At 36.9% G+C, this 27,959-nt stretch overlaps 2 protein-coding genes across 5 annotated transcripts in view; one reads left to right on the top strand and one right to left on the bottom strand.

Moving 5' to 3' along the window:
* Positions 1-1,166: 1,166 nt before the first annotated feature.
* akna (AT-hook transcription factor) lies at positions 1,167-27,660 on the top strand. Of its 3 annotated transcripts, none has more exons than XM_079586119.1 (24): positions 1,167-1,550; positions 5,495-5,822; positions 6,048-6,216; positions 6,759-7,632; positions 7,971-8,277; positions 10,383-10,457; positions 15,412-15,568; positions 16,136-16,260; positions 16,404-16,463; positions 16,546-16,664; positions 17,321-17,486; positions 17,572-17,741; positions 17,893-18,060; positions 19,242-19,488; positions 19,613-19,716; positions 20,044-20,336; positions 20,912-21,068; positions 22,265-22,429; positions 22,538-22,665; positions 22,847-22,975; positions 23,069-23,170; positions 23,267-23,356; positions 23,467-23,620; positions 23,791-27,660. In XM_079586119.1, exons 2-24 carry the CDS (start codon positions 5,637-5,639, stop codon positions 24,044-24,046), a joined length of 4,401 nt encoding a protein of 1,466 aa, XP_079442245.1. In that variant the 5' UTR covers positions 1,167-1,550; positions 5,495-5,636; the 3' UTR covers positions 24,047-27,660. The 3 variants fall into 3 exon arrangements, with proteins under 3 accessions (XP_079442245.1, XP_079442247.1, XP_079442246.1); XM_079586121.1 differs by having other exon boundaries at positions 23,072-23,170; XM_079586120.1 differs by having other exon boundaries at positions 1,167-1,416.
* Positions 27,655-27,959, bottom strand: part of stxbp1a (syntaxin binding protein 1a) — a 30,036-nt gene continuing 29,731 nt past the window's right edge. For both annotated transcript variants that reach the window (XM_079586123.1, XM_079586122.1), the window contains one exon: positions 27,655-27,939. In XM_079586123.1, the coding sequence (XP_079442249.1) occupies positions 27,857-27,939 (83 nt within the window). In that variant the 3' untranslated portion in view covers positions 27,655-27,856. The remainder of the gene's footprint in view (positions 27,940-27,959) is intronic.

The raw sequence follows: 27,959 nt of genomic DNA on the forward strand, positions 1-27,959 counted from the left end.
GAGGCATCGTGTGGTTTCTCATTCATTAGGTGTCAAAGCACAGAGAAAAACCATTAGAGGTGTACAATGCAGAAAGCCTCATTAACCATAAAGCGTATGGCGGAATGAATAAAACACATGAGGAAATAATTGATTGCAGGCTTTATTTTGCATATACAGTAGGTCTCTATTTGTTTGTGTTTAAAATAAATTGAAATGAGTAAAAAGTAAAACAGTGAGATTTTTAAGAATGTATCAATAAATAAATAAACTATTATTTCCGTATATGAATAAAAAAGTTAATGTTTGTTTACTGATAATACTAGTACTTTGATGTACAGTATCTACCATCTTACCATATTCTTTCACAATGGTATTTACTGGTGCTCTATGAATACTGTAATCATGATACATATTTAGAATATGAATATGTCCGGGTGATTCCACCAAATGGGTGACATTTGCTTGTTGTGACTCTTCAAAATTATTTTAATTTTTTTCATCTGTTAACACTGAATCTAATACTACACATATTATTTAACTATTCAAAATGTGTATTGGTCAATCTCAGGTAGCTTTTATTTAATTTTTTACAAGGTTTCTAAGCAGAATATGGACATTTATAAAGCATAGATTGGATATAAAGTCACACAACAATGCAAAAAAAAAAAAAGATTTCTGAAGGATTTTAATCATTATATTTCACGGTAAATTTTAAAGATAGAGAGTGGAACATGCAGCAAATGCTTGAATGGCTCTTCCACTAAAGACAGCTACAGATCTACATAGTTTAAAAAAGCCGTTATGGCTCCATCGTGTGGCTGATAATGGTATCACAACAACCGTTTTGCAGTGCGTTGACTTATGAGTTATTATGACTATAAAAATAAGCTTGTTGCTCTGTCAGTATTCGGTTAGAAGATGACATCTCCAAAGAGAGATACTTTTTCGTAGTTTCAGCAGCATACAGTTCTTTAACGGCTCCGGGTAAAGTTAAAGAGAAGGAAGGATGCTGTTATGTGGACCATATGAATCCTCTTGGTCTTTTCAACCCCGCCCTCTTCCATGTTGAGCCAATCAAAACGTCCAATCCAGCGTTCTGTTGGTTTTGACAACGAAGCCCCGCCCTAAATCAACGTCTCGCTCTTTTTAACTGTATAATTAATTAATCCAGCGTCTTTGTTGTAGCTTGCTGGGGTTTTCTCTGAAAGTAAAGATAAAGTTTTCCACCCCAGACTACAAAAACCTTATACTTTTCGCTTTGTACTTGAACTCTGAGTCTTAGATATGAAGTTAAATAAAAAAACTAGTCGCGTGGAGTGAGTGATAGAGATTTTGGCTCGCGCGAGCACCAGAACACGCGAGACCCGATCGAGCTGAACCAAAAACAAAAGTAAAAGGGACCTGGAAGCTTGAGTTACATTTGTCAAGAAGCAGGTGAGAAGTCCATGTTTGCCCCGTCGCTTAGTGATGGAGGGACGGGCTGGTGGTGCTAGTTTGTGTGCTGCTCTCATGGAAACAGTCTGAAGTTTATGTATTCACATGAAGAGAGCTGGTTTTAGATGTCCAAGGTAAGAATCCTACAATACTACGGTCAGTAGAACTTTGCTTGTTAATTGAAGTCCACAATAACAGATTTCAGCACAGTGCTTGTATTTAGAGAATTCGCAACTTTCCAAAGGGCTTTTGCTCTTGATCAACAGGTTAAACCACCTTCTGCTCGTTAGTCAAGTTGTAAAAATGTATATTAACTTGACAGAAACAAGATATAACTAAAGATATAACTAAGCCTATATTTATTTCATAGAAGCTGGATATGTTTATTTATTTTGCCTACTAGACCGACATAATTATGCAATATAAATTGGATATGCATTTTGTCGTAACTATGCAAAAGAAATATGAAAATTAAGTACAAATAAGTTATGAAACCGTAATGGTAGTTGACATGACATGCAGTAGTGACAATAGTTCTACTGTGTGACATGATATATCTTATATAAAACTATTATAAACAACGTTTATGATTATTGTTTAGGCCTAATTAATTTATTAGCATATAATACAATGAATTCAACATGTATTATGTGATCTGATATATGCTATGATTATTGTTGAATTATTAGCATTTAATGTAGCCTATAATATTATATTTATATATTATTTATTATATACTATTAATATATTATATTCAAAAAGCAACCATTTGAACTAGAATAAACAGGTCTGATGTGTAAAAAATGGAAGATAATACTTTCTAGGCTGGGGTCAGGTGTTTCTGTGCTAAACATGTCTTCTAACAGAACCTTTTTCCAATGATGGTCAAATAATCCCAATCCTTCCAAGTCAACCCAAATGAGATCCTCATGGTTTGAAAGTGACGCATTAATTTCATTACACTGACAATACAGTCGATCTTGTGGCCTGTTTGATCACAACACAAATATTCTTCCTCAGACACTGGATCTTCTTGGCCCATAAGGAGCTTTACGGATCACTGTTCGTTTTATTAATCCTGTTCAGCGCTGTGTGTGTGTGGGCCACTGTTATGTAGCCTATTAAGTGCAGTAACAGTGCATGATCTATATATAGGATACGTGTTGCTTTTGGCTGAGCTCACCACAGGCTCGCTGAATGGATGGCAGAGATCTAGACAAGCGGTTAATTAACGTATGCTGCAGAATGCACTGCACTCAGGAGATTAGCAGACTCCAGATTGCTACGGTTTGTCAGTCTTTATGGAATAGTTGCTTGCTACAAACAAAAGTTTCACCTACACAAATAGTTCTGTCAGGACCACTATCGTCAAATATGATTCACAATTAGAATACAGTTGGATTGGCGGTATGGTTCCGTTCTGGGCGAGAACTCCCTGCGCATCCGTGCAGCCTAGCATGGATAAGAGCAGGGAGAGCAGCATTAAAAACCCCCTTAGGGTAAACCCAACAGAACCAACATGAATGTATGCAGATATCATTAATTCAATATTTGAATGTACAACATAATTCGAGAATTTAGTCTGATTCAAAGGGGAATCAGAATGCCAAATCCTGACTGATGAGAGGAGGAGCTGGGGATGGAGGAGGGTAATTCGCTCCTGAGAAACGCGATACATGATACTGAAGGAGCTTATATATGTATCCGGTGATAGGCGTCGTATTCCTATAGGTAGACGTGGATCAGCTGAGAGTCAGCTGATGTGAGCTTGACTAACGTGACCTGCCAGAACTGACGCTGCGCTTGATGTCTACTACACACAGGACATGACAACATGTCATCCGTACTTGTAGTTTATGAAGAAACTGCATGAATGTGTGTCTTGTTAGGGTCACTTTGCCATTTCTCAGATTATGATTAGTCTCTATTTTAGACCTAATGTCCTTGTTTTGATTTTTAAAATGACAAGTCTTCACAACTATTCTCCCAATGTGGCAGCGTCACAATTTAAAGGATTGTAAACCAAATTAAGTCTAGAAAATTTAAACGGTGCTTTTCTTTTAAAAGTTCTTCCCCGGCTATTCATCTTTGCCATGAAGCAGTGTTCTGAATGCTGATTGGCTGTTCTCAGAATGATGCCTGTGGCCGGCAGAGATTGATGTTGTGTGGTCACCATGGCAACCAAGGGCCCTGTGAAGGTTGTGGGTTGTTTTTGAGATTGAAGAACACCTCACACCATTCACATCCCAGACTGTTGTTTGCTTATTGTTTACCAAAGCAATAATATGCATCAATAAGACGAAAGTAAAGTTCTCATTTTGATTATGCAATTATTAATGGCCTTCAGGTCAAACACAAATGTTTTCTTTTTTTCATATTTTACTACTTCAGCACTGATTTGCTGCTATTCATGATGAAACATTTCGTATTAGTATCATGTTGAAAATGGTGCATGATGCTGCATGCTTCATACTTTTGAGAAAATATGAGAAGTGCAGAGGCGTTGTGTGATCTGTGTGAACATGATGGTTTTCTAGTTCTAGACTAAATGTGATCATGCATTTGATAATATCACTTGCACAAAAACATCATTTAGTATTCAGTATTCCACAAAGTGAAGTGAACAGTTATTTGCAAACTTAGAATATTATGCAAATTTGTAATAATTAGGCTACAGTAAATGTGTTACACAATTACACAAATATAGGCTACTCTATGTATTTAATCTCACTGTTTTACCCAATAGCTTTGCTGCTGACATTTGATGATCCAATTCAACAATACTAAAGCAATAAGGACTTTATATACCCTATATTCGTGTTGTTTGATGTATGTATTTACTTATTTATTTATTTAATGCTGAAGTAAGAGTGTTGAACTTTCTCCTGCATCCTATTCTTCTGCAATGCAGAATGGCAGCACAGCTCACAGGTTTGTTTGAGCTGCGCCCTCTACTGTACAGGTGTGAATTTGCATTTCCTTCAGCAGCCTGAGGCTTATTCATTTCACTTTTGGTCTTAACATTTGCCAGATATAGGACTTTTTTGTAATTAATAAACAAAGGAAAAGTAACTAAGTAACTTTTTAAGTAACTAAGTTGAGGCGATTCCCCCCTTCCATATTTGAAGCGCTTTGAGTACCCAGAAAAGCGCTATATAAATGTAACAAATTAGGCTATTCGTTATTATTAAGTACTTAAAAAATTAAGTAACTTTGTTTTCCCAGCCTCAATGTCAAAATGTATGTACTGTAGGCTACATATATTAAATAAGCTGATAGGGCAGTTATAAAGGCATTTACATGCAACTTAAGATGGAATAGTATTAGCATTTTAGTGGATAAGTATGTGAGCATCAAAAAAATAGACATTTCAACTTTAAGACAATATCTGTTTTTTTATTTATGCTCGGTTGCTCTGTTTCAGGGCGTTATGAAGCAGGTGAAGATCGACATTATTTATTCAGATGTTTTGTGGTTCTACTTGAGAGCAGCTGTTTATAGACTTAGCGTAGCCTTTCATCATGCTCAATTAACACTGAGCTACAGTACATGAATGACAGAATTAATTAGACTATTGTAAGGAGTTACACAGATGCTTAAAGGTATGTTCACTTAGAACGGTTCTCTTTAGTCACCTGTTTCTCCTCCAGCTTGAATGGATTTCAGTTATTTATCTTTGCTAATTAAATTAGTTTGTGTTTTTTCTTAAAGGTATGGTTCACCCAAAATAAAAATTGTCATTATTTTACTCATGCTCAAGTTGTTTTAAACCTGTATGAGTTTCTTTCTTCTGTTGAACACAAAAGAAGATATTTTCTGGTCCCCGTTGATTTCCATAGTACTTTTTTTTTGTATACCATGGAAGTCAATGGGGACCAGCAACTGTTTGGTTACCAACATTCTTTAAAATAGTTTCTTTTGTGTTCAACGGAACAAAGAAACTCATACAGGTTTAGAACTACTTGATGGTGAGTAAATTATGACAGTTTTCATTTTTTTCTTAGAAAAGCATGAAAAGTAAGGCATCAATCATTCAATGATAATAAATAAAAGAATAAGCTATTTTTGTGTTTTTCAGTTTGTGTTCAATCACCTTGATGACCTACAAAAACATTTGTAATTGGTCAACCATGAGAGAAGACGTCAGTGTCAGTGTGGAGGAGGTGTTGGTGGTACAGGAACTCAAGGTGGAATAAAAGAGAGAGATAAAGAGCAAGGTAATGGAGCGGAGCAGAGGTGGTACCACTGCAGGAGTTCTGGTGTGGACACCAGCCCCAGCATACCCCTCTCCCTCGAGCCCGGAGGGGTCGGACTTCAGCTGGGATGAAGAACTGGATGAGGACTTCCAAAGCCAGATGGATGAGAATGGCATCATTGGTCTGGCAGAGAGTCAAGGCCATCAGGAGGTGAGGACATCAGAGATGTTTGACTGATATCTGCCCATTTATTGGTCATTTAGAGCAGGCTCACCAGGACTATTCATCAGAAGTGTCTCATTACTCTTAAAAACGCTTGTCAGCGGACAAATGCATTTAATTAGAAACATGTCTTATCCATTTTATGCCCTATTTCATGAATAATGGTACTTTTTTAAAACTCTTTAATAAGCATATCATGATTCTCTGAATCAGGGAGGAGAGGAGGAGATTGCGGAGGACCTGTTGTGGGACGTGAAGACCCCTGAGCCGGAGTATGGGCCTCCACCTGCACTAGAGGCGATAAGCTATCACCTGAGTGAGCTGCTGGACTCTGAGCCGCTTTCTCAAGCCACTGGAGACGACTGCCGCTCTGTATTCCTGCGTAAGGACTCAGTTCATTTAAACATCCGCAGTTGGGTTTAATAGCATAAAACTTTAGTAATTGTGTAGTGAAACTTATTTTAATTTTGTGAAAAGGGATAATTAGGTCATAGGTACACTACCTATTCATCAAATAATCCTGAAAGAAAAAATGTATCACAGTTTTCACAGAAATATTAAGCAGAAACTGTTTCCAACAGTGACCATAAGAAGAAATGTTTATTAAGAACCAAATCTGCATATTAGAATAATTCCTGAAGGATCATGTGATACTGATGCAAACGCTGAATTTTCACCAGTCATTACTCCAGTATTCACAATTTCACAGGAATAAATTACATTTTAAATTTAAATTGTAATATTTCACAATACTGTTTTTAATGTAGTGCCTTGGTGAGCATAAGAGACTTCTTTCAAAAACATTTAAAAAATCTTGCCGACTCCTTTTATTGGAAACTTTTTATTAGTAATGTAAGTATAATAATAATAAAAAAAGGTAATGTGGTCTAAACAGCCTTCATTCACATTCTCTCTTTTTTTTAGAGGAAGAACATGGAGCAGATGAAGACCAGAGTGATTTGCTGGAAGATTGGACTGATGATGAGGATGGTACAGGAAGCCCAACAATCCAAAGGCACAAATTAAACTCTTACCCAGAGAGAGAGACAGCGTTAGACATGACTGATGAGGACACATGTGAAGATACTCAGAGATTCATGGACCAAACATTTCCTGTCACAGAAGAGATGGTATCTATGTTTGGAATGGTAAAGAGCCTTGATTTCAGCCACGAAATGACTGAGATACCCCAAAACATTCCAATTTCAGGAGTCCCAGAGCAGACTGAGCAAAGTGATTGTGAGGAACTCAAGGAAACCGATGAGCAATTTCTCCCAGTCTCACATTGTTCCTTTAGAAACACTTCTGATCCCATTAGTTTTCCTCGTTTGTCCTCAGAGGAAATGATGAATAACTGTGATATTGAAGCGGAGACATTTCCAGAGCTTGACTTTAGGGCAGACTCATCTCTTAGCACTTTCAAGAGTCCCGCCCCTAAAACATACCACACTGTTAGATCAAAGGGGGAGCAGATTAAACACAAGATCACACCTCAAGCTTCACCAAGAAGCCCTGTGATGAAAATCAGACTGGGAAAAACCCACCAAGATAGTACGAGTGGAGAAAAATTAGAAAGGAGGTTACACAGTCCTAACCCCAACCTGCAGCCTCCAGCGGCCTTTCCCAGAAAAACAAACCCTGCTTCCTGTGACGATCAGGTTTCCATTCCAGCACAGTGCATTTCTAAAGCAAGCGTCTCCCCCTCAAAGCACTCGCCACCTCCTACACCTCACCGATCTTCAGCAATGAAGAACCACAGAACCTCCAAAACCTCTTACACTGATCCAGATGACATCAGGTGAGATGAAAAATGGACGAACACAAATTCATATGATTTTGACCCAATAGTTTGACCCATGATTTGTTGGCCCATAAATAAAATAAATGTATATAATATAAGTTTCTCTGCAAATAATATTCAAATATTATGAAAATAATGTAAAAAATAGCAAATAAAAATGTTCACTTTAAAACTTTGAAAAAAGTAATTTGTTGTATTGTTGTAAAGTATAAAAATTTTTTTTTATTTAAAACAGACTTTACAAAAAGTACTATAATGTGATCAGTCCATACTGTACATTTAGTCCAACTTAGCTCATTTTTTTGTATCAATTATTGCTGTGTATGTATCCTTAGGAAAGGACAGCTGAGTCACCCCTTACCTGATTTCTCCAAAGTGAAGCCGAGGGTTCATTTCCCGAAAAACAGTGGATACAAACCTCCTAAAAGCAGTAGACCCCCTCATGATATAATAACTTCACACCCAGATCTTCCTGTAGTGTTCAAATCCCCTGCTGAGATTGTGAGAGAGGTCCTGTTGAGCAGCTCTGATGGGTCTCCAGGAAGTCCCTCCACCAGTGGGACCCTCAAGCGCCTGCACAGTACAGTACCAGAGGAGTTCCGCTGCCCCCAGCAGGCCAGCACGCTGGTGCAGCAGCTGCAGGTACGTAAAGAGGAGTGAACACACGGTTCACAGTGAAATTCTAGTATACTATTTACTGCACAGTATACAGTACTGCTCAAAAGTTTGGGATTAGTAAGATTTTTTAAAGAGGTCATCACATGAGAAATAAAATTTGCCTTTTGACATAAAAGAGGTCTTTGTACCATTTAAAACATGTTTTCCGAAAAAATAATACTCTAATAATAAGTCAAGTACAGATACTCAAAAAGTTTACTCAAGTACAGCACTCAAGTATGTACTTCGTTACTGTCCACCTCTAATCATCTCACCATAAGCCCCGCCCACTGGCATTCAGTTGCTTAAAGGGATGGTTGATTATGATTTCACTTTTCTAACTTTAGTTAGTGTGTAATGTTGCTTTTTGAGCATAAACAATATCTGGCAAAGGTAGATATTTACTTTTGAAGAAATCGTATTTTAAGGACTACAACAAATGGCTAGTAGGGACTACACAACATTCCTCCAGGGTTAGTGACATCACCAACCCCTCGAATTTACATAAATCCCTTCCTCGGAACACGATTTATAGATTATCATGACAGAATATGCTAATCAATGACTAGAAGATAACTACACATAAGCTACATAAATTCATTAACTAACCATTCAGAAATGTCCTGTTGCATTCTACATGTTGTCACTTCTTGAGTCTCTCCATTATTGTCTCCGGTTTGAACATAAACATTGACATTTTCAGTGCATGTCTGTGTGAGGTAAAAGGACACAAGCTCTTGAAGCTCCGCCCTCTGAGCCGGGAGCTGCAGCTCATTTGCATTTAAAGGGACAGACGCATTAAACGGTGCGTTTTTGCTCGCCCTCAAAAAGTGATGAGTTTAACATGCTATATAAAAATATCTGTGGGGTATTTTGAGCTAAAACAAATTGAAGAGTGAAAGAATGTTCACTTTGACGCGTCCAGTTTAAACGGCTCGCTTGCGTCCCTGGAAAGACTTTAAAAGGATACCAGTGTCGGGAACAAGTGGATGTTTTATTTTAATGGCATCCCGGATCACGTCGGAGGATTATATGTTTGTTTAGAGAATTTCATTTTGTAACCGAGGCACAGTGTAATGGAGAGTTTTCAAAGAAACGTTTTGTTGAAAGATTAAGCAGCCAGCTGTATTGGATCTGACAGCAGCAGCTGCATCACAACCCGTAAGTAAATGATTTCATAATGCTTTGTCTGTAAATTACGGTTTTATATGGATTTATGTTTTCAAAACACTTACTCATGTGCAATAGTGGGCATTGATACTGTTTCCTATGAAATGACACTGGCAAATCACAACAGTGGCTGTTTACTGACAAGCCTTAAAGGAGCCGCTTTATAAAAACAGATAATTTCAGACAGAGGATGAGGCTTGAAAATATATATATATATATTTTTTTTTAGTGCAAAAAACTTTAACATTATAAGTGAACCTCAGGGAACATATTAACATGATAAAAAAATCCATGTCATGATGACCCATTTCAATGTTTTTAAAGTCTCTTATGCTCACCAAGGCTGCATTTTTCTGATTTAAAAAAATACAGTAAAATAGTAATATTGTGAAATATTGTAAGTTTTTTTTTTTTTTTTTTTTTTACTAAATAACTTACTGAACCTAAGCTTTTGAACGGTAGTGTATTCTGTGTATTTATATGAAACATTTGAAACATATATCAACATTTTAAGCTATAATATGCTACATTGCTGTCACATGCTCTCGCTATTGATGTTTGATCATTTTGGAAATACATTTCTTGCATTTTTTTTTATGTAAAAGTATCTTACCTGTTAGTAGTCTGGGATGTTAAAATCCTGGTTGATATTATAGTTTATTGTTCACATTAAATATGGACGTATAAGTGAATTGCATTGTGGGAAACATTTTCACTTGCAGTGTGCACTACATCTGCACTACGTTTTGACAAAAGTAGTAGATTAGAGCTGTAGTATACATACTGCATACTATTTAAAACAAATGGGTTGCATAGCATTCTGAACATACTTGAAATTATGCTGATTTACTTTCATTTAGGCTAAAATAAAAGATGAAACATTAAGTCTCTTATTTTTTTCACCTCGCTTATTCTTACAGGAGGACTATAACAGGCTGCTTACCAAGTATGCAGAAGCTGAAAATACTATCGATCGACTTCGCCTTAAAGCAAAGGTTGGCTTTACAGACTGTATTTATGGTTATGTGCTTTTTTTCCCCTTCATTTGAAGGCTGACGTGAATTCAGTGCCATGCTCTCCCTCATATCAGCAGGCCTGTCTCCTTTCTCCGTCTGCTCTGATGTTGACGAGTGCTATTTTTAGACTCCTCAGGCTGAGTCAACACAATATATATTCAGAATCTCTTTTGTGACGGCCATAATCACAGCCCTCTGTTTAGCAGCACTGCCATACAGAAGCACAGGCTCATTTTCAAACTGAGGGCTCTCTCTGATTGTGATGTTTTTCCTCAAATAAAAAGGCCTGCCGAGAAGGTTTCTCTCAGAGGACACAAACACTTTCAGAGAAAAGCAAACTAGCAAACAAACAAACTAAGGCAATAAGCAGTGTACATACAAAAGCATTATTTGCACAAATTGTTCAATTATCTGCATACTTGATATTATACGGGTAAATGTATGCAACTGAAAATACTATTAACTTCATTGTTGTTGCACAAATACAGTAATTGCACGTCTTAATAGTTTATTATTTCCTTTAAAAGCAAATGAGTGCAACACGTTATCTACAAAAAAATGGTGGAATCTATTATGATTAAAGATTGAAATCAATTAACAATAGGGGTGTAACGGTACGTGTATTCGTACCGAACCGTTTCGGTACAGGGCTTTCGGTTCGGTGCACGTGTGTACCGAATGACCAAATGCAATATTTTGTGTGCGGAACATAGGTACATTTTCGTGTTTCCACACGAACATATTAAGTGGCGGAAGTCTCCAAGAGGTCCTCGCTGCAGCCTGTAGCACGATGACGTAGCTGGATGGTCCAATACGTAGTGGACTCTGTTACGCGCATGCGCGGTGGTGTGTTTTGGTGACGGAAACAATCACACGTGCTTTGATCTTCCAAGAAGAATAAAGTTAATTTATAAAATGGTCACTTGAGTATGCAAGCTCTTTTCCGCCACAGAATAAAACATTTAAAAAAATAATTGAGACTTTTTTATCTCACAATTGCGAGTTTACATTTAGCATACTGACTTTATTTCTCAGAATTGTGAGATATAAAGTCAGAATTGCGTGAAATAAAGTCTCAATTGCGTGTTATAAAGTCAGAATTGCGAGATATAAAGTCAGAATTGGGTGTTATAAAGTCAGAATTCTGACTTTTTTTCTCGCAATTTTGAATTTATAACACATAATTGCGAGTTTATATCTCCCAATTCTGAGATATTTTCTCAGAATTGTGTATATTAACTCGCAATTGCGAGTTATAAAGTCAAATAAATATTATTCAAAAATATTATTATTTTTTACCTCAGTAGGCTATCTCACATCTCAATTCTGACTTAGCCTACACGCAATTGCGACTTTATATCATGCCATTCTGACTATCTCCCAATTGCGTATTATAAAGTCAGAATAGCGAGATATAAACTTGCAATTCTGAGAAAAAAAGTCTGAATTTCAAGCTATATTTCTCGCAATTGCGAGTTTATATCTCATAATTATGACTTAATAACACGAAATTGCGACTTTATATTACGCAATTCTGACTTAATAACACACAATTGCGACTTTATATCACGCAATTCTTAGATAAAAAGTCAGAATAGTGAGATAAAAATCGCAATTACCTTTTTAATTTCTCACTCCGTGGCGAAAACAAGCTTCCGTAGCCTACATGCAGACACTGAACAGCAAGAACCTTATGTAGCTACAGATCACTGGAAAAACGAATAGCCATTAAAGAAGGAACTCTTACCAGGCAAAATATCATTAAGCACTTTTTTTTTTGACATCTGACAAGATTTATTTTCTTGATGCTGTTATTATTTTTGCATTTTCCCTTGGATGTGTACTGGTATTGTAAGATGTTTACAGACTTTATTGTATTGTACCTTTAAAATTACAGAGACAATTAGATTATTGACTCATTTTTGCTTCCACTCAACAGCAAATATGACCTGAATAAAATAAAATGGCTAATAATAACAACCCCGCAATATCCCCGCAACAATGACAGGTTTATGGGTTGATAATGAAAATTAAAAAGGCTTTATTTTAAAATGTTCTATATACACGCATTAAAGAAAAAAATACTTGCAGTGAGGAAATGCTATTAATCTATCAAATGTATGTTTAAAATCATGTGATTGAAATGTTGTAAAATTAACTATTTTGTAGAGAGAAACTCGGATAACTTAGCATCCCATTTATGTAATTACTTATTCATCAACAATTACTTACTACTAAACTGTACTACTACTACTACACAGGTTAGATTAGAACATCATCTCAATACAATATTGAGCAAACATGTCACCTTTACCAGCGCAGGCGAATTATAACCATAGATAGTACGATTATAACCCAGAGATCGTTACTGCGCATGCGTCACCAAAACACACCTCCATCCACTACGTATTGGACCATCCAACTACGTAATCGTGCTACAGGCTGCAGCGAGGGGTGTCTCGAAGTCTCCGCGTTCAGCGCAAATCCCGCCCTGCAGCTGATTCTAAAGTTTTACCAGTGTTTTACCCGTTGTCACTGTAACCTAAACCAATGAAATAGACTGCAGGGCGAAAAAAAGCTTTTCCGCTCTGCGTGCGCCGCCGCACTCTCCGTTCCGTGTGTGTGTGTGTGTGTGTGTGTGTGTGTGTGTGTGTGTGTGTGTGTGTGTGTGTGTGTGTGTGTGTGTGTGTGTCGGCCCGCTGCGCTCTCTGCTCAATGTTCGAGTCCGTGTTTGCGCTGCGCGTTCTGCTCTGTCGTTAACGGCCCAAACACTCCAATCATGTACCGATCACGCACTGGAAAAGCAAAGTCCGCTCAAATAAGGTGAAATTTCTCAGTAGTACACTTCTATTTGCTGAGCTGGTATAGTTATATATATATCTGAGGAATTGCAATTTATAACAGCAAATTGTGCAATTAATTAGTTAATTTTTTTTATCGATTCCCAGCCTTAATTTTTAAATATGAGCAGGCCTACAAGCTGGGATTGGTAATGCTGCACTGTAATCATAGTTATTTATTTATATTTTTCATTATATTTTATTATGTGATATTGGTTTGAGACTGAGAGTATTTTATTTAGTGGAGAACTTTGCAGCAGTATTTTATTTCTTATTCTTTTTTTATTTTATATATATGTTATTATATTTTATTAAAAAGTGTTTAAAAAAGTGTAAACAAACTGTTAAAAAAAAGTTTATAGTAATAAACAACCTGCAGTTTAATGTTTGCATTTCTTTCCCTTACTGTACCGAAAATAAACCGAACCGTGACTTTAAAACCGAGGTACGTACCGAACCGTGATTTTTGCGTACCGTTACACCCCTAATTAACAACCTAAATGGCATTATCATTATTATCGTTCTCATGAAATGAGCTCTATTTTATGTCTGATAAGATCATACATTGCATCAGTCTTGAAAACGGTTAATAAACACAACACTGTCACCCAAACAAGTGACAAAACAAATCTTGTCCTGTGCCAGAATTAAAACAGGATGTGATGTCACGCACCTTCGCCGTTACATAAGAGGTCAGTGTTACATGTCACGACCTCATCTGAACTCATTTCAGCAGTACCGTAACCTTTTAAAGAGCAATGTTGGTTATTATTTAGGCCAATAATTGTAGGCCATTTCTGTATGTTCGGTTTTGCATCTTCTGCTGCATTTGCTCTAATGCTCATTAAGTTCTTCCCTCACATGACCTGGCCATCTTCTTCTGCTTTAACAGAAACAACAGCTTGAGAAAGACAGGTTTCATTCACTTCAATGATAACCCTTATTGACGTTGTTGTGGTTTCTTAGATGTAGAAATAGGGGTTGGTGATAAATAATAAAACTCTAGAAATGGCATTAAGAAATGGCCTTTCCAAATTCAGACAGAAAATGAAGAGTTTATTTAAAAGAAAGTTAATTATTTTATATATATACTGTGTGTGTGTGTGTGTGTGTTAATATATATATATATATATATTATATACTGTGTATATTTGCTTGTATCGGCCACCTCTGTAAAAATGAAGGTATACAGTAGGCTGGTGACACTGTTAATTGACATCTGATGATCTGATTCTGGTATTGATCGAGTAATAATAAAAAGTGTGGTCGAAAATTGGTTCTGTTTTATTCGAAACACTCAGGGGTCATGTTGAGGTTGTTTAGTGGGATTTGGTGTCTCGGGGGCTTATAAAGTGGGGACAGTCATTCAGCCATTAGACACTAAATCCCACTAAACAACCTCAACATGACCCCTGAGAGTTTCGAATAAAATAGAACCAATTTTCGTCCACAATCTTTATTATTACTCGATCAATACCAGAATCAGATCAATCAGATCGTGCGGGTGTGCACGTGTGTGTGTGAGTTGCAAAGATTTCAGCCTACTGACATTGTGTTTTCGGTGTATTTCTCTATCCAGTGTCTTATCAGCATGTCCAGCAGTGGGAAAACACTAATTTAATGGCCTGCTTTATGAGCCCTTTATTGTACAGTGTGTGAGTCTCCTCCATTCTCCTTTGTGGTTCAGCTACTAGTCTGCGGTAAATCTGAGGGGTCTGTTATGTGTGCAGTCAAGTCAGGGCTGTATTTCTCTGATGGTCTCAGCATCAACATAGTTGGTGGCGACAGTCCTTGTTGTGTTCTTCCCACTGTGTATCGTCCCACAGATCCAGAGCGAAGATTGCTTCCACCTGAACCAGAAATAAATATAATATAAACATACTCCTTTTATTTCTTCACATGTAACTTAGGTACAGTATACCATGTAAATATGGATTTAGAGAGATTTTATAGTACAGCACATAGGGGATATGAATGCTTTTACACAGGACTCGTTATAAGGCATTATGAATAGAAATTGGATTATTGTCAAAGTACCGTAGCCCTTTACTTGTCAACTCATGATCGTTTTCTATGTGCTGTTTGTTTTTTAGGTTGATCTCTATTCTGAACCCCCAAAGCCCAGTACAGCTATCCTGTCAGGTGTTTTTCATGAAGGGTCAAAGGTCATAACCCTCAGTTTTCCTCAAGCACAGAGGGCAGAGTTCAGCGCAGGATCTGCTAACCTGACCCAGCAGAAGAATGGCCCCGGTACACCACACTGACAATACCACTTTGAAACTGTGTACTTGTATAGTGTACATAAAAATCACACCAATCACAATCAAACAGAAGTACATATTTTCTGTAATATCTGTAATGATTAAGAAACCAGTAGAATTTTTTTTTGGGTGACTTTTATTTTTTCTAGTGGTGCACTGAAATTATTTTTAGTTTACCAAAATCAAAATTAAAGTTATTATTTGGCCAATTTTTTTTAAATTATTTATTTAAAAGTTAAATTAAAAATGAACAAATTTTAACAAATGATGGCAGTTTTTATATAAACTTTTTTATGATATGTTTCTACTCTAATTTGATGTTTAAATATAAACATTTAATGTATGTTTATTATTACAATCACCGTTTAAATAAGACATCATTAAGTCAAATTATAATGATTGTAAAATTATAATGAATATGAGTGCATATATTTATTTCTCGCTGATTTATGAGCAATGGACGTTGGTTGGTTGGTTGGTTGACACTAAATTGGTTTTGCAGTCAAACTGAATAAGATTGTTCAATCATCCCAAAATGGTTTTGTTCTCATTGCAGAAAACTCCAGAAAAACAGTACTTCGTCTTCGCCCTTCCTCTGTGAGCTCCATCAGCTCTGGATCTGTCACAGCAGACCATCTAACAGAGACTCTGACCAAACAGACTCATAGATTCCAGGTACAGGTAACTAACTTTAAAATAACCTATTTGGATCTTTTAGAGGTGTCTGTAACAATTACCATCATTATGTCAAACTCAAGAAAAATAATTCAGATAAGCTGGAATCTTGTTATCTTAACAGCAGTGCACTGCTTTTTCTTGTTCAGGTGGATGCTTTTGAGGCACTTCTAAAGAGTGGGAAACTCAAGCCCTGTGAACAGATAAAGGTACGATGATGCTTGTTTTGTTTTTTTTACTTGAATTTTTAAAGAAATTAAGTCAGATTGACTGAGTCTGAATCCTCTACAGGGTCTCTCCACACTGGCTCAGGGGCAAGAGTCTCTTGAGAGGGCTTACCTAGATGCACGAGCCCAGTATCAGATGCTGCAGCAGCGACAAGGCGGGCATGTCACCTTTGACCCAGACAGGTAGCATATGTTTTAAATATATGTATATATACACTACCATTTGATTTTTATAGACTTTTTTTTTTAATTAATACTTTTATTCATTATTTTTTAATACTTTTAAGGATGCATTAAATTTATCAAAAGTGACAGTAAAGTCATTTATAACATTACAAAATATTTCTAATTAAAATGAATGCTGTTCTTTTGAACTTTCTATTCATCATAGAATCCTTAAAAATATAGAAATCCTCAAAAATATTAATCAGAACATATTTTTTACATATCAGCATATCAGATCGTGTGACACTGACAACTGGAGTAATGGCTGCTGAAAATTCAGCTTTGCCACCACAGGAATCAATTTATATTTAATAATAATAATAATAATTGAAAGTATATAAAACAAAAAATGTATTTAAATTGCAATAATATTTCACAATATTACTATTTTGAATTTATTTTTCGTCAAATTAATGCATGATGAGCATACGAGACTTCTTTCAAAAAATAAAAAAACGTAAAAACTTTTTTTTATTGATTTGTTCACGGAGAAATGTCATTGTTGTTTGATGCTGATGCAAATATTGACAAAGCTGTGCTTCCTGTTTACTTCCTGTGACACTGGTTTGTAGTATGCACTGAAAATGTATACTGTGTGTTTGTGTGTGACACAGGGACCTAGAAGGTCAGATCTTCAGGTCAGGGATGCGACTGGATGAGATGAAGGAGTGGCTGGAGCAAGCAGAACAGAACCAACCCATTTCTGAGTCTACTTTAACCCCGCTCCCTCCTTCAGATGTGCTCTCTGTGTCCTTGCTGGAGACTGAACCTCTACCTGAGGTGCCTAAAACTTAACCTCTGACCTCATAAGCTCACATATATGAAGGACGGAAAATGACTGATTTTCTCCTCCATTCCTTCTCAGAGCCCACTGTCAGCTGTCCATCCTGAGGCGTGTGTTGGTGTGGAGGTCAGTTCAGTTAGCGGAGAGAGTGATGCAGACAGAGAGGAAGAAGAGATCCTCCCATTTGTTCTTCATCCACTCTATGACAAACACAAGCATGTGGAGAAAGACTTCAGTAACCTCATGGGCTGGTGAGTGACCTTTGAACCTCTCTCTAACACACACATACACACACACACACACACACACACACACACACACACACACACACACATATACACATATATATATATCAGTCAGCTTTAAATGTCAGACTCTATCTCTTATTGTCTTCTTACCCAGCTATCAGAGTTTTAAAGAGCTCCCCAGGATGCTGGACCAAGCTGTGACTTTAAAGAGCCGTGACTTGCTGGATTTTGGACACTGTGTTCCCTCTGGGGAAAAAAGTGTAACGGTCAGACAACGACACAGGACTATTAATGAGAGTGAGATGACAAAATCTGCTCAGCAGTGAGTCCTGAGCCTATTTCACATAATATATCAGCTTCACAGATGCACTGCAATGGTTTTCTTATTGTTGTTTTCCAGTACAATTTCTGTACATTCTTAAATCAAGGTACATTCATTTAAAAAGGCAAAATTAAAGATTTTGGCTGCTGGTGGATTTTAAAAATGTTTTTGATTAGGTGATTGCTGTAGCCTATATCCAATTTCGTTGTGTGGGGTCTTCCTTTATTTTTAATCTTAAAAATTTGTTGGCGATCAAATATTCAATATCTCTACTCTCCATAATTAAGGTAGTTGCTAGATTATCAGCGGGAGCAGTTCAAACTAATATCACGTAATTTACGGAAAAGCAGCAGTGGTTCCAACCTCAGTAATATTTTATGCCGTTACAATGGTGAAATTACAAACAAGGAATTCACATTCTGAGACATGAAATTACATGAATCACTGGGAATTTGATTAAAATTAGATCGCCCTTCTCGCTTTTTCCACCCCAAAATTTTTATGAGCCACCTCTGCAGAAAATCACACTTTATATCTTATTAAAATTCAGTGACTTTATACTTTAAACAAGAAAAATATCTTCTAGTGGTGTAAAAAAAATGCACTTCCCTTTGAACTACGTTTATTACCTCACTAGCAGATGTTTTCTCGTTTTAAGTGTAAACTCACTTAATTTTTATGTTTTCAAAAAACATGACAATTTTGCTTAAGAACATGTATCTTGATTTAAGTATGTTTAGATATTTGTAAATATTTCTTTGGCAGTGTTTAGAAGATCTATGGGATCAGCAACTTTAGACAGTAAAGAATGTTATATTATTATATTTCATTATCCAGAAATCACTGTTTGGGCCATGTTAACCGATTTGAGAAATTGACAGGTGTACCATGGATTAGAACTATTGTATCCTACCAATTAGAGAACATCTTGTCTGATGAGCCCCATCCATTTTAGAAACCCTGAGATTCTATCAGTTTATTTTAATTCAATGATATAAATAAAAGTAATTGACACAGATGTAATAAGAATCATTCTGTGATTGTGATCTACACATCAGCTGGATGTTGTTATCAGATTTTGAAAGATAATTAAGGGTAGCAGCAGTTCAATCCGCACTGCACTATTATCAACACCTGGCTATTTGCTCTCTCTCATTCACTTCCATTCTCTCTTTCTTTAGGCAGCCAGCAGCAGATTGTGTCCCTCGCTCCAGCCCATCTGTTAGGTTACAGGTGTGTGACTCTATGGAAACTCACCCAGAGGCTCTTTGCCACTCCTCGGTGTTGCCAGGACAACAGGGCAGTGAGAGGAAAATGTCAGGAAGCAGGAAAACTCAAAGCAGTAGCCTAACCAGCCTGGCAGAGAGTATAGAGGCCAAAACTATGGGCTTGAAAGCGAAGGCCAAGACTTTCAGAGCGCCCCTTCTGGTCAGTGACTGTACTTTATATGTGATGAACAACACTATATGTTATAGTTAAAGGACTAATTCTTTCTTTATGTGCATGAATAATTATTTTAATCGAGTTCTTGCATTTATTTTTGACACTGCAGGATGGGGTCATGTCTCCAGAGACAGACAGTGGCTTTTTGGGATCTGAGAGCAGTCAGCTCACTCCTGCAGTACACAGTCCTCTACAACAGAGGGCAGTGGTGAAGTATGATGTGCCTTCACTGTGTACACCAGACTATGTCTAGAGAACACTTTGATTCTGTGACCCATAATTAGGAAACCAGTGATCTATAATGCTTTAGTGGTACTCAGTAAAACAAGCATCACTTTAACTTGCTCATACTTCGGGAGAAGAGGTGAGGTGTGCTTTTACTTTTTAAGTGACAAAACTTAATTTCCACCCGATTGATCATAAAATGGGCAAAAGGTTTAATTTAAATTTAAATTTAAAATTTTATTTAAATTCTAGTTAAATGTTTTTGCCATCCTAGGGAATTTAAACAGCTTTATATTTTTCTGATATCTTCTCCAGTTCCACGCCGTCTAGCTCGCACATGAAGAACACAGAAAGACCTGAGTCTGCTCCTCCTTCTAGGCAGCCTTTTGCCGTCTCCACCTCTCGCTCACAACCCTCTCCGAATACCCCAGGAGAACACCTCAGCATGTCTGGAGGTTGCACAGGTCCGGTTAGGAAGAGAGGAGGGGAGGAAAGGTGTTCTTCTTCCAGCCTTTCTCCATCAATCTCTCCCCTTCATTGGCCTAATAGCGCCATCCTGCCCTGGCCAAGCAGTCTGACCAGCCAATCAGATCATGGGAGTGATCATGGTGGGTGTCAGCATTAGAATAGGTTTGACATTTCATACAAAAAGCATGTCAAAATATATTTTTTTTCACTTCTAGGAGTCCATTTGTATTAATACGGTTGTCTTATGTTTCTCTCTATGAAATCATAATAAATAGTTACAATAAATGCATTAAGTGAATACTTTTACAGCGTTTATGAAGATGGATAGATTAAGGTTGATGTCAATTTCCACATATACTAATACGTTTTGAACATTTTAATGTAAATTAACAATAGAATATAATTTAACATTAACCTGGTATAATAAATGTTGTAATATATGCTATAATATATATATATATATATATATATATATATGTGTGTGTGTATATATATATATATATATATATATATATATGTGTGTGTGTGTGTGTGTATATACATATATATATATACATAACATTTTTACAGCATTACCATGAAAACATTTATTGTATATACATTTATTATCTTGAAAAAGGCTGATATTTGAACACGTCATTAATTCTGATCCTGCATTTATCTTTTCATCCTCTTTCTCTCTCTCTGCATCCTGCTTTTATCCATAATTTTTCAGTCCATTTCTTATCTGGGGAGGAAAAAGCACAGGATAGCCAATACCCACAACCAGCCAATCTGCAACTCCGCTCTCACAGAAGCCCCTCCTTCCATGTGCCTTATCACCACGAAGACCACCTCGAAGCCCAAAGTTCCGTTCAGCTAACAAATCACCAGTGAGTTTCCTAAAGGCTGACATGGCCACTTCAGCACAAACAAGCAGAGATTTATGGCTGCTCTTTTGAGCCAGGGCTCTACTGTAAGGGTGTTCTGGGAAAAAATCCAGTGGTATTAAGTGGTCTCTATAAAATCATTTTTCACTTTATGGCAGCCAGAGTTCCATCTGGATAATTAGATTTAATTTTCATTCTTTCCTTTCTTTGATTCAGCAGGAGTTTGTCTCTCAAATAGACTAGCTGAAGATAGTGCTGGTATGTATTCTGCTCCACATCAAGAGACCAGCGTTAATCACCATTAGCTATTAATAAAACCGCTTGTGTGTTTTTGATGGTTGAAATATTCACCTACCCACATCCACACACCCACCACTCCTGGCAGTCCCTGTAATGCTTCTCACTGCAATGGTTATTTCTAAACCCTGTGTTGATCTGAACTCTAACAGACTCAAAATATCTTTAGAGCCAACATGAACAGTTTCATCTAAACACCTTAAGACTCATTTTGACGTTTAACAGTCAGTATAAAAAATGTGGTCCACACTAAAACTTATAATGACTTGACGTCATCTGACCCAACATGACTTGGGACTTTTGAAGAGGACACTTGGCCTGCTACTATAACTTCAAATTGTTCATAAAGGGAAATATTTGACATGCTCTGTCGTCTTTTACACTTTTAATGTACACTACCGTTCAAAAGTTTGCTGTCTGTATATATTTTTTGAATGAAGCTTGAATTAAGTCTCTTATGTTCACCAAGGCTGCATTTATTCGATCAAAAGTAGTGTAAAAACAGTAATATTGTGAAATATTATCACAATTCAAATTAACTCTTTTCTATTTAAATATATTTTAGAATGTAATTTATTCAAAGCTGATTTTTTTAGCGTCCATTACTCCAGTTTTCAGTGTCACATGATCTTTCAAGAAATCATTCTAATATGCTGATTTTCTGCTCAAGAAACATTTCTTCTTATAATCAATGTTGAAAACAGTTGTGCTGCTTAATATTTTTGTGGAAACCATGTTACTTTTTTAAGATTTTTCTGATGGACAGAAGATCAAAGCAGCATTAATTTGACGCATCGAAATTGGAACTCCAGATAGTGACTGATTTTATGAATTTTGAATTTCATGTTTTGTTCCCTCTTTAAACTACAAAAACTACCTTTTATGCATTATGTATGTTTCAGAGAGGCTCTTGAATCTCTACAGCAAGAAGTGAACCGACTACAGGAGAGACTAGAGGGAAATCTGAGACTCTCCAATCCTGCTAGTCCTGTTAGAGCGCCCCCTTCTGCCACAGAAAACACCAGAAATCACCCACAGACAACAACACCGCAGTGGTTTCATTTAAGGTAATTAGACTATCAAAATATTATATATGTTGCCTTGAACTTGTTGTTAATAATCGGATGTGTTACAACTTCAAAAAGATTTGACCATGCTGGATTTTTTTTTATTAGGTCAGAGAGGAGGAGAAGGCAGAGGGAGAGAGAGAGGAATGTAGAAAAAGAGAAGGGATACTCACCAAGGCCCATCCTGAGGCAGAGATCAGCATCTTTACCTCGACATCGACCTGAAACTGACCTGAGTATGTCTAGCTACTTGTAAATCTTTCCAAATCAGTGTAGGATAAATATGGCACATGGTTTTGTTGTAAGATAGGGATTCAACGGCCCTGAATAACGAAACACTTGGATGCCAAGTTTGAATCAGTTAAGCTCTGAGATTATATTACTTTTTCACCATGCTCCTTATTAACCCTGCTGCAGCAACTGATTCTGAGCAAATCCAGTCTGAGCCAAGACCATCAACATTAAGACATGTCCCGATGTCCCCTATGACGTCAAGAGGGAGAAGACAAACCAGAGGATTTGAACGTCACAAAGAGGAGAGTACCTGTAAGAATAGATCTTTGTTATAATTTAACATAGATTACCAGGTTTTGATATGGTAGTCAAGAACAATTTGTGGTCATTTTAATTGAACATCAGCAGGCAGATCCGACAATAGCGATGAAATGGAACCGAGCCGAGGACCGGAACCTACCGGTACCTGTCTACACTGCATGTCAGATCGCACTGGTGCCTCGACACGTAAGCATCCTCCTTCTATCATGATAATGGGATCTGAAACTTACTGAGATTTAATTTCATGAACTATCCTCCTGTCCTTTACACTATTAATTAAAGGCCCAATGAGGAGCAGGAGCTCTCCACGTCTCACGCAGCCTTCCTGTAGCCAATGTCCATTGTGTGGTGCATTAAGAGCCTCTCAAACAGGTTTGCACTTTATTATCAATAAACTAATGAAGATATTTTGCTGATATATTCACCTAATGTGACTTGTATATCACCAAGAATCATGTTGACTCTCATGTGTGGTTATTTAGCCAATCAGGTTCCAGTTTCCTCCCCCAGAAGGAGGGAACAAATGAGATCTTTACAGAGGGACAGAGGAGGCATGAATGTGGCAGTGGCTCCTCGCCCCACATTGCAGGGAGGTGTTCCAGTTATCCCGTATGTGCCCATCTATCCTTCAGCTCTGTGAGTACTTTTTCCTCTGCTGCTGTCTGGACAATGATGCAGACTCTAGAAACATGTAAAACATTTTCAACTTCCTGTCAATGGATGAGTTTTGCAAGCTTTATTAAAACCTTATAACATTTATATTATACAATTAATATAAAATTGACTCTGTTGTCATTTTCTTGCAGTTACTTCTCCAGCCCAGTGACGACACAGGCCAGCTCACAACCCTTTAACATCACAGCAAGTCCCAGCAGAGATGGGGTCAGAGGTCATCGCAGACGCTCTCTCTCTCTGGACCATCAGCAGCTCTCTCTGGACAGCTCTCTGACCCGCGCCCTCACAGCGGCTAGAAACATGAAAGAGGTCTCGCATCGCATGGCTCACTCTCTGTCCTCAGGGCTGCACTGCAGTAGCTTCCTCACCACATCCTGCACCTACTGACACCAGCATTTGTTCATTCAGCTGAAGCCTTTATCCAAAGTGACATCAAATGAGGAATAATGCATTTGTGCTCAGCTGTTTCGCATAAAGAAAGTGATGTTTGTTCGTTTTTATTAGTTTACGTAAAATAACTTTTTCTCATAGCAGTGTGACTGATGCCATGCAGACATGCAACGCTGCTGTAGAAAATGCTGGGAAATGTCTCAGGTAACTTTTAGAGATTGATAGCTGCATTATGGTGGCTTAAACAATACAGGTTTGTATACAGTGACCTCAACAATATTTGGAAACTTAATCCACACTTAAAGATGAATGCAGCAAAAAATACAAGAAATATACCTTTTTTTAACTGAAAAGTTTGAAAAGTTTCAAATAAATAAAAAACAAGTACAACAATAAATAGACTGTTGTAAATGAAGATAAAGGCGTGGACACATTGTTGTTTCCAAACATTAGTAGAACTTGAGGACATCCACTCTTTTACAGATTTTTTTTTTTTACAGATACCAGATATATTTTGTTATATAATGAAAAGACATGTATGCATGTTTAAGTGTGGTTTAGCTGTCCAAAGGCTTTTTGGGTCCACTGTACTAGACCGTTTTTTCTGGCAAGTCCAGATAACGTCATTGTTAAGCTTTTCAAATATCCACAGTGTGGTAGATTTATATTTGTTTTAACAAATAAGAAAAGTTACTTTCACAGTATGAATGTGAAACGGATTTGTTTTTCATATCTGTCAGTGACAGGTTTTTAAATCTTTATCTTTTCTATTAGGGGGGAATAAGTACAGTGCTGTTCTTGATGTTTTTGGGTGATTTGTGTTTGTATTTATATTACAGTACTTTTGTGCTGTATTTGTTTACCTGGAATTTCCCAATTTCAAACTGGATAACCGTTTTTAACTTGTCAGAAACAGCAGTTTACTTCAGTGTATATCATCCAGCATTCCTTGAGTCCCACAAGTGTTTGTAGCAGCATTGAGGTCAATGTGAAAAGACCAACATGCATTTCACTTCGTGGAACCAATAATGGGAATGGTGTGCGCGTAAGTTTTTCTGTTTTATTGGGTTATGAGATATTGATTGTTACAAAATATTGTATATATAGTTTTCTTGGGAAAATGTCTTTTTAGTGCTGCTTGTTTTTATTGACTCTGGTAGCGTTTTTTATGTTTCTTTTATGTGTTTTTGTATTTATAGAGCTGTACTTTTGTACTTTATTTACTACTATAAATGATTCTGTATTTGACCCGTGTCATGCTACTGTTTTTCCTTACAGCTAGGTAACGAACTGGACCTTTCACTCCTCCTCCATTTCTCTTGATATGCTGCAGGTGTTTGTATGGAGAGAAGTCTGAGTCGAAAGTCAGCTAGTGTATCATGCATTCAGATCAAGGTTGGTGGCTTATCAAATGGTCCATGCCACAACATTTTGTTCAATGTAACAGGGTTCCCACAGTCATGGAAACCCTGGAAATAACAGGTAGCCATTACCAGACCTGTAATTAATTTTTAAAAATGTTTTTAATTTTTATTAATATTAAAATATGTGACCCTGGATCACAAAACCAGTCACAAGTAGTACGGGTATATTCGTGTATGGGTCATTGTATGGGTATTTCTTTTATGCCAAAAATCATTATGTTCCATGTTCCTACCGTAAATATATAAAACATTTATTTTTGTGAGTGAATGCAGCACAATCGTGAACATAAATGGACAACTTAGAGGAAAACTAAATAAATGTTTAAAATTTGGGGGGAAATAATTTTCATCGAGCTATATTAATATCAGTGATACTGGCCTTCATTCATAAAAATATGCCATTTCCATGATACAGCCGTAACACTTGACAATAAATGGTGCCATTTGAAGTTAAGTCCGTCTTTGAACTTTGAATTTATGCACAGCTGTGCTATTGCTCTGCTAATTCACACTCTGTTCTTACTGGTGGCACGTAAAACCATTTCATTGTCCAGCCCCTGTATGTTTTATATCAGCTAGAAACTGAGTACAATCTGCACAGTTATGAAAATGGTCTATGGTTCAAATGTTTTGGGAACCCTGTTATAAATCATACATTTCCATATAAATCAACATCCATATGAGAAAATCTGAGATTATCATAGGCTAGAAGATGTGATCGGAGGTATAGAGGAAGTCACGTCACAAAAATGTACTGATTCCGTATTTGTAATGGAAGCCAATTTATTAGACAGCCTTACTACATTGGTACACATGAAGTATACTTTAGTTTGTGCTTCAACACTCGCAAACATATAATCCCAGTAAGATCGACAGGTTTAAGACAGACTACGTTCTTATTTATTGATAGTGTCTGAAAAATAAATTTAATAGAAATCAATCTAGTCGACACAGCTATACAACAGCAAACACAAAATAGGGTAATAATTTAAAAAAGAATAAATAAATAAAAAGAGACCATAAAAGCGTTTGCATCACAGAAAACGCTTAGTGCAATATACAACCTTTCTGCCAAAACAGAGTAAAGAGGTAACGGAAACCAAAACGTTAAAAAGGGGGATTGCTTTTTGTTGCAAAGCCGTTCACCAGTGGAAGATAAAACATTGCATCAGAAAGAAACTACAAGACAGTCAAACAAAAGCTAGATATAACCTATTTTTTTCCCCAGTTGAACTACAGCTACAGCTAATACGTCACAAACACAGTGGCTTCACATTGGCAAAGGAAAGTTTTACTACTTCACAGTCAGAAATTTTCACCAGTCAACAGTGAGACGGAAAAACAGTAACATATGGCATATACAACAACACGTTACTCAGTGCATGTCCCGGTTAAACATTGTTTACTAACCAATGATGAGACTTAATTGGACGAGATACAATACTGAAATACAACTGGCCCTTTTTTTGATTTCCTTAAACATCTGCAAGCAACGGCCTTCTTCACACTAAATCATGAGGTCTCTGTAGAAGGAGACGTGAAAAGAAAAGGATATGGAGAGTAAATGCTCCCGGAATCTCGACTGAAGGAGGGATGACGTTCGCCATCTATGTACAGTGTCTCTTTCACTTTTACAGCTTGAGGCTTTGATCTGTTACTCCTTTGGCCTCCTTCCTCTTCATCACCGGAGTCCCAAAAGATGCTCAATGTTACATTTTTACACATCTTAACATGTTTTAATCTTTATTTTTCAATGTTTTCACACGTCAAAAGGGCCACATCCATGGCATGCACATCTAAAATGAGACAACAATTAAACCCAAGCATCTAAACCGGGCGTCAGTTTAGCCTTCAGCGTACTGTAGGAAGTGATATGCATCATTTTGCTTCACTGGTCTATTTGCATAAAAACCAGTCCCTCCCCCAACCACTTTAAGCCATAAAAAAAAAAACTGTTAAATAAGGAACGAAAGCAAAAAGTGATCTACCATTTACATATTCTAGCAGGTTCCATAACATACAATATTACATTTGGTATTTTCAGGTTTTTAAATTGCAATTAATAATGAGAAAACGGTTTGACAGTCTAATCATTTGCATCCATTGTAAAACTGAATACTTGCAGTGATTATTTTATTTCAACATTATATATATATATTTATATATATATATATATATATATATATATATATATATATATATATATATATATATCAATTTATAGAATATTCTTTTTTTACTTTAACCAATCATCTATTTTTTTTCTTTTTCTCTCAAGCAAGATGCATACACAATTTCTATAGGAGCGGGTGAGATTTACAGGGCGACGGATGGAGGGAGAGGGTAACTGGGCGATGGGGTTTGGGGGGAGGAAGTTGTGATTTTAGCTTGTCGGCTCCTCGTCGGGTTTGTTCATAGCCTTGAGAGCGTCCAGAAGCTGGGTGGGGGCGACGACATGGGTTGAACCTGCATAGATGAGCACCGAG

The sequence above is a fragment of the Phoxinus phoxinus genome, assembly GCF_949152265.1.
Source record: "Phoxinus phoxinus genome assembly, chromosome: 17".
Classification (NCBI taxonomy): Eukaryota; Metazoa; Chordata; class Actinopteri; order Cypriniformes; family Leuciscidae; genus Phoxinus; species Phoxinus phoxinus.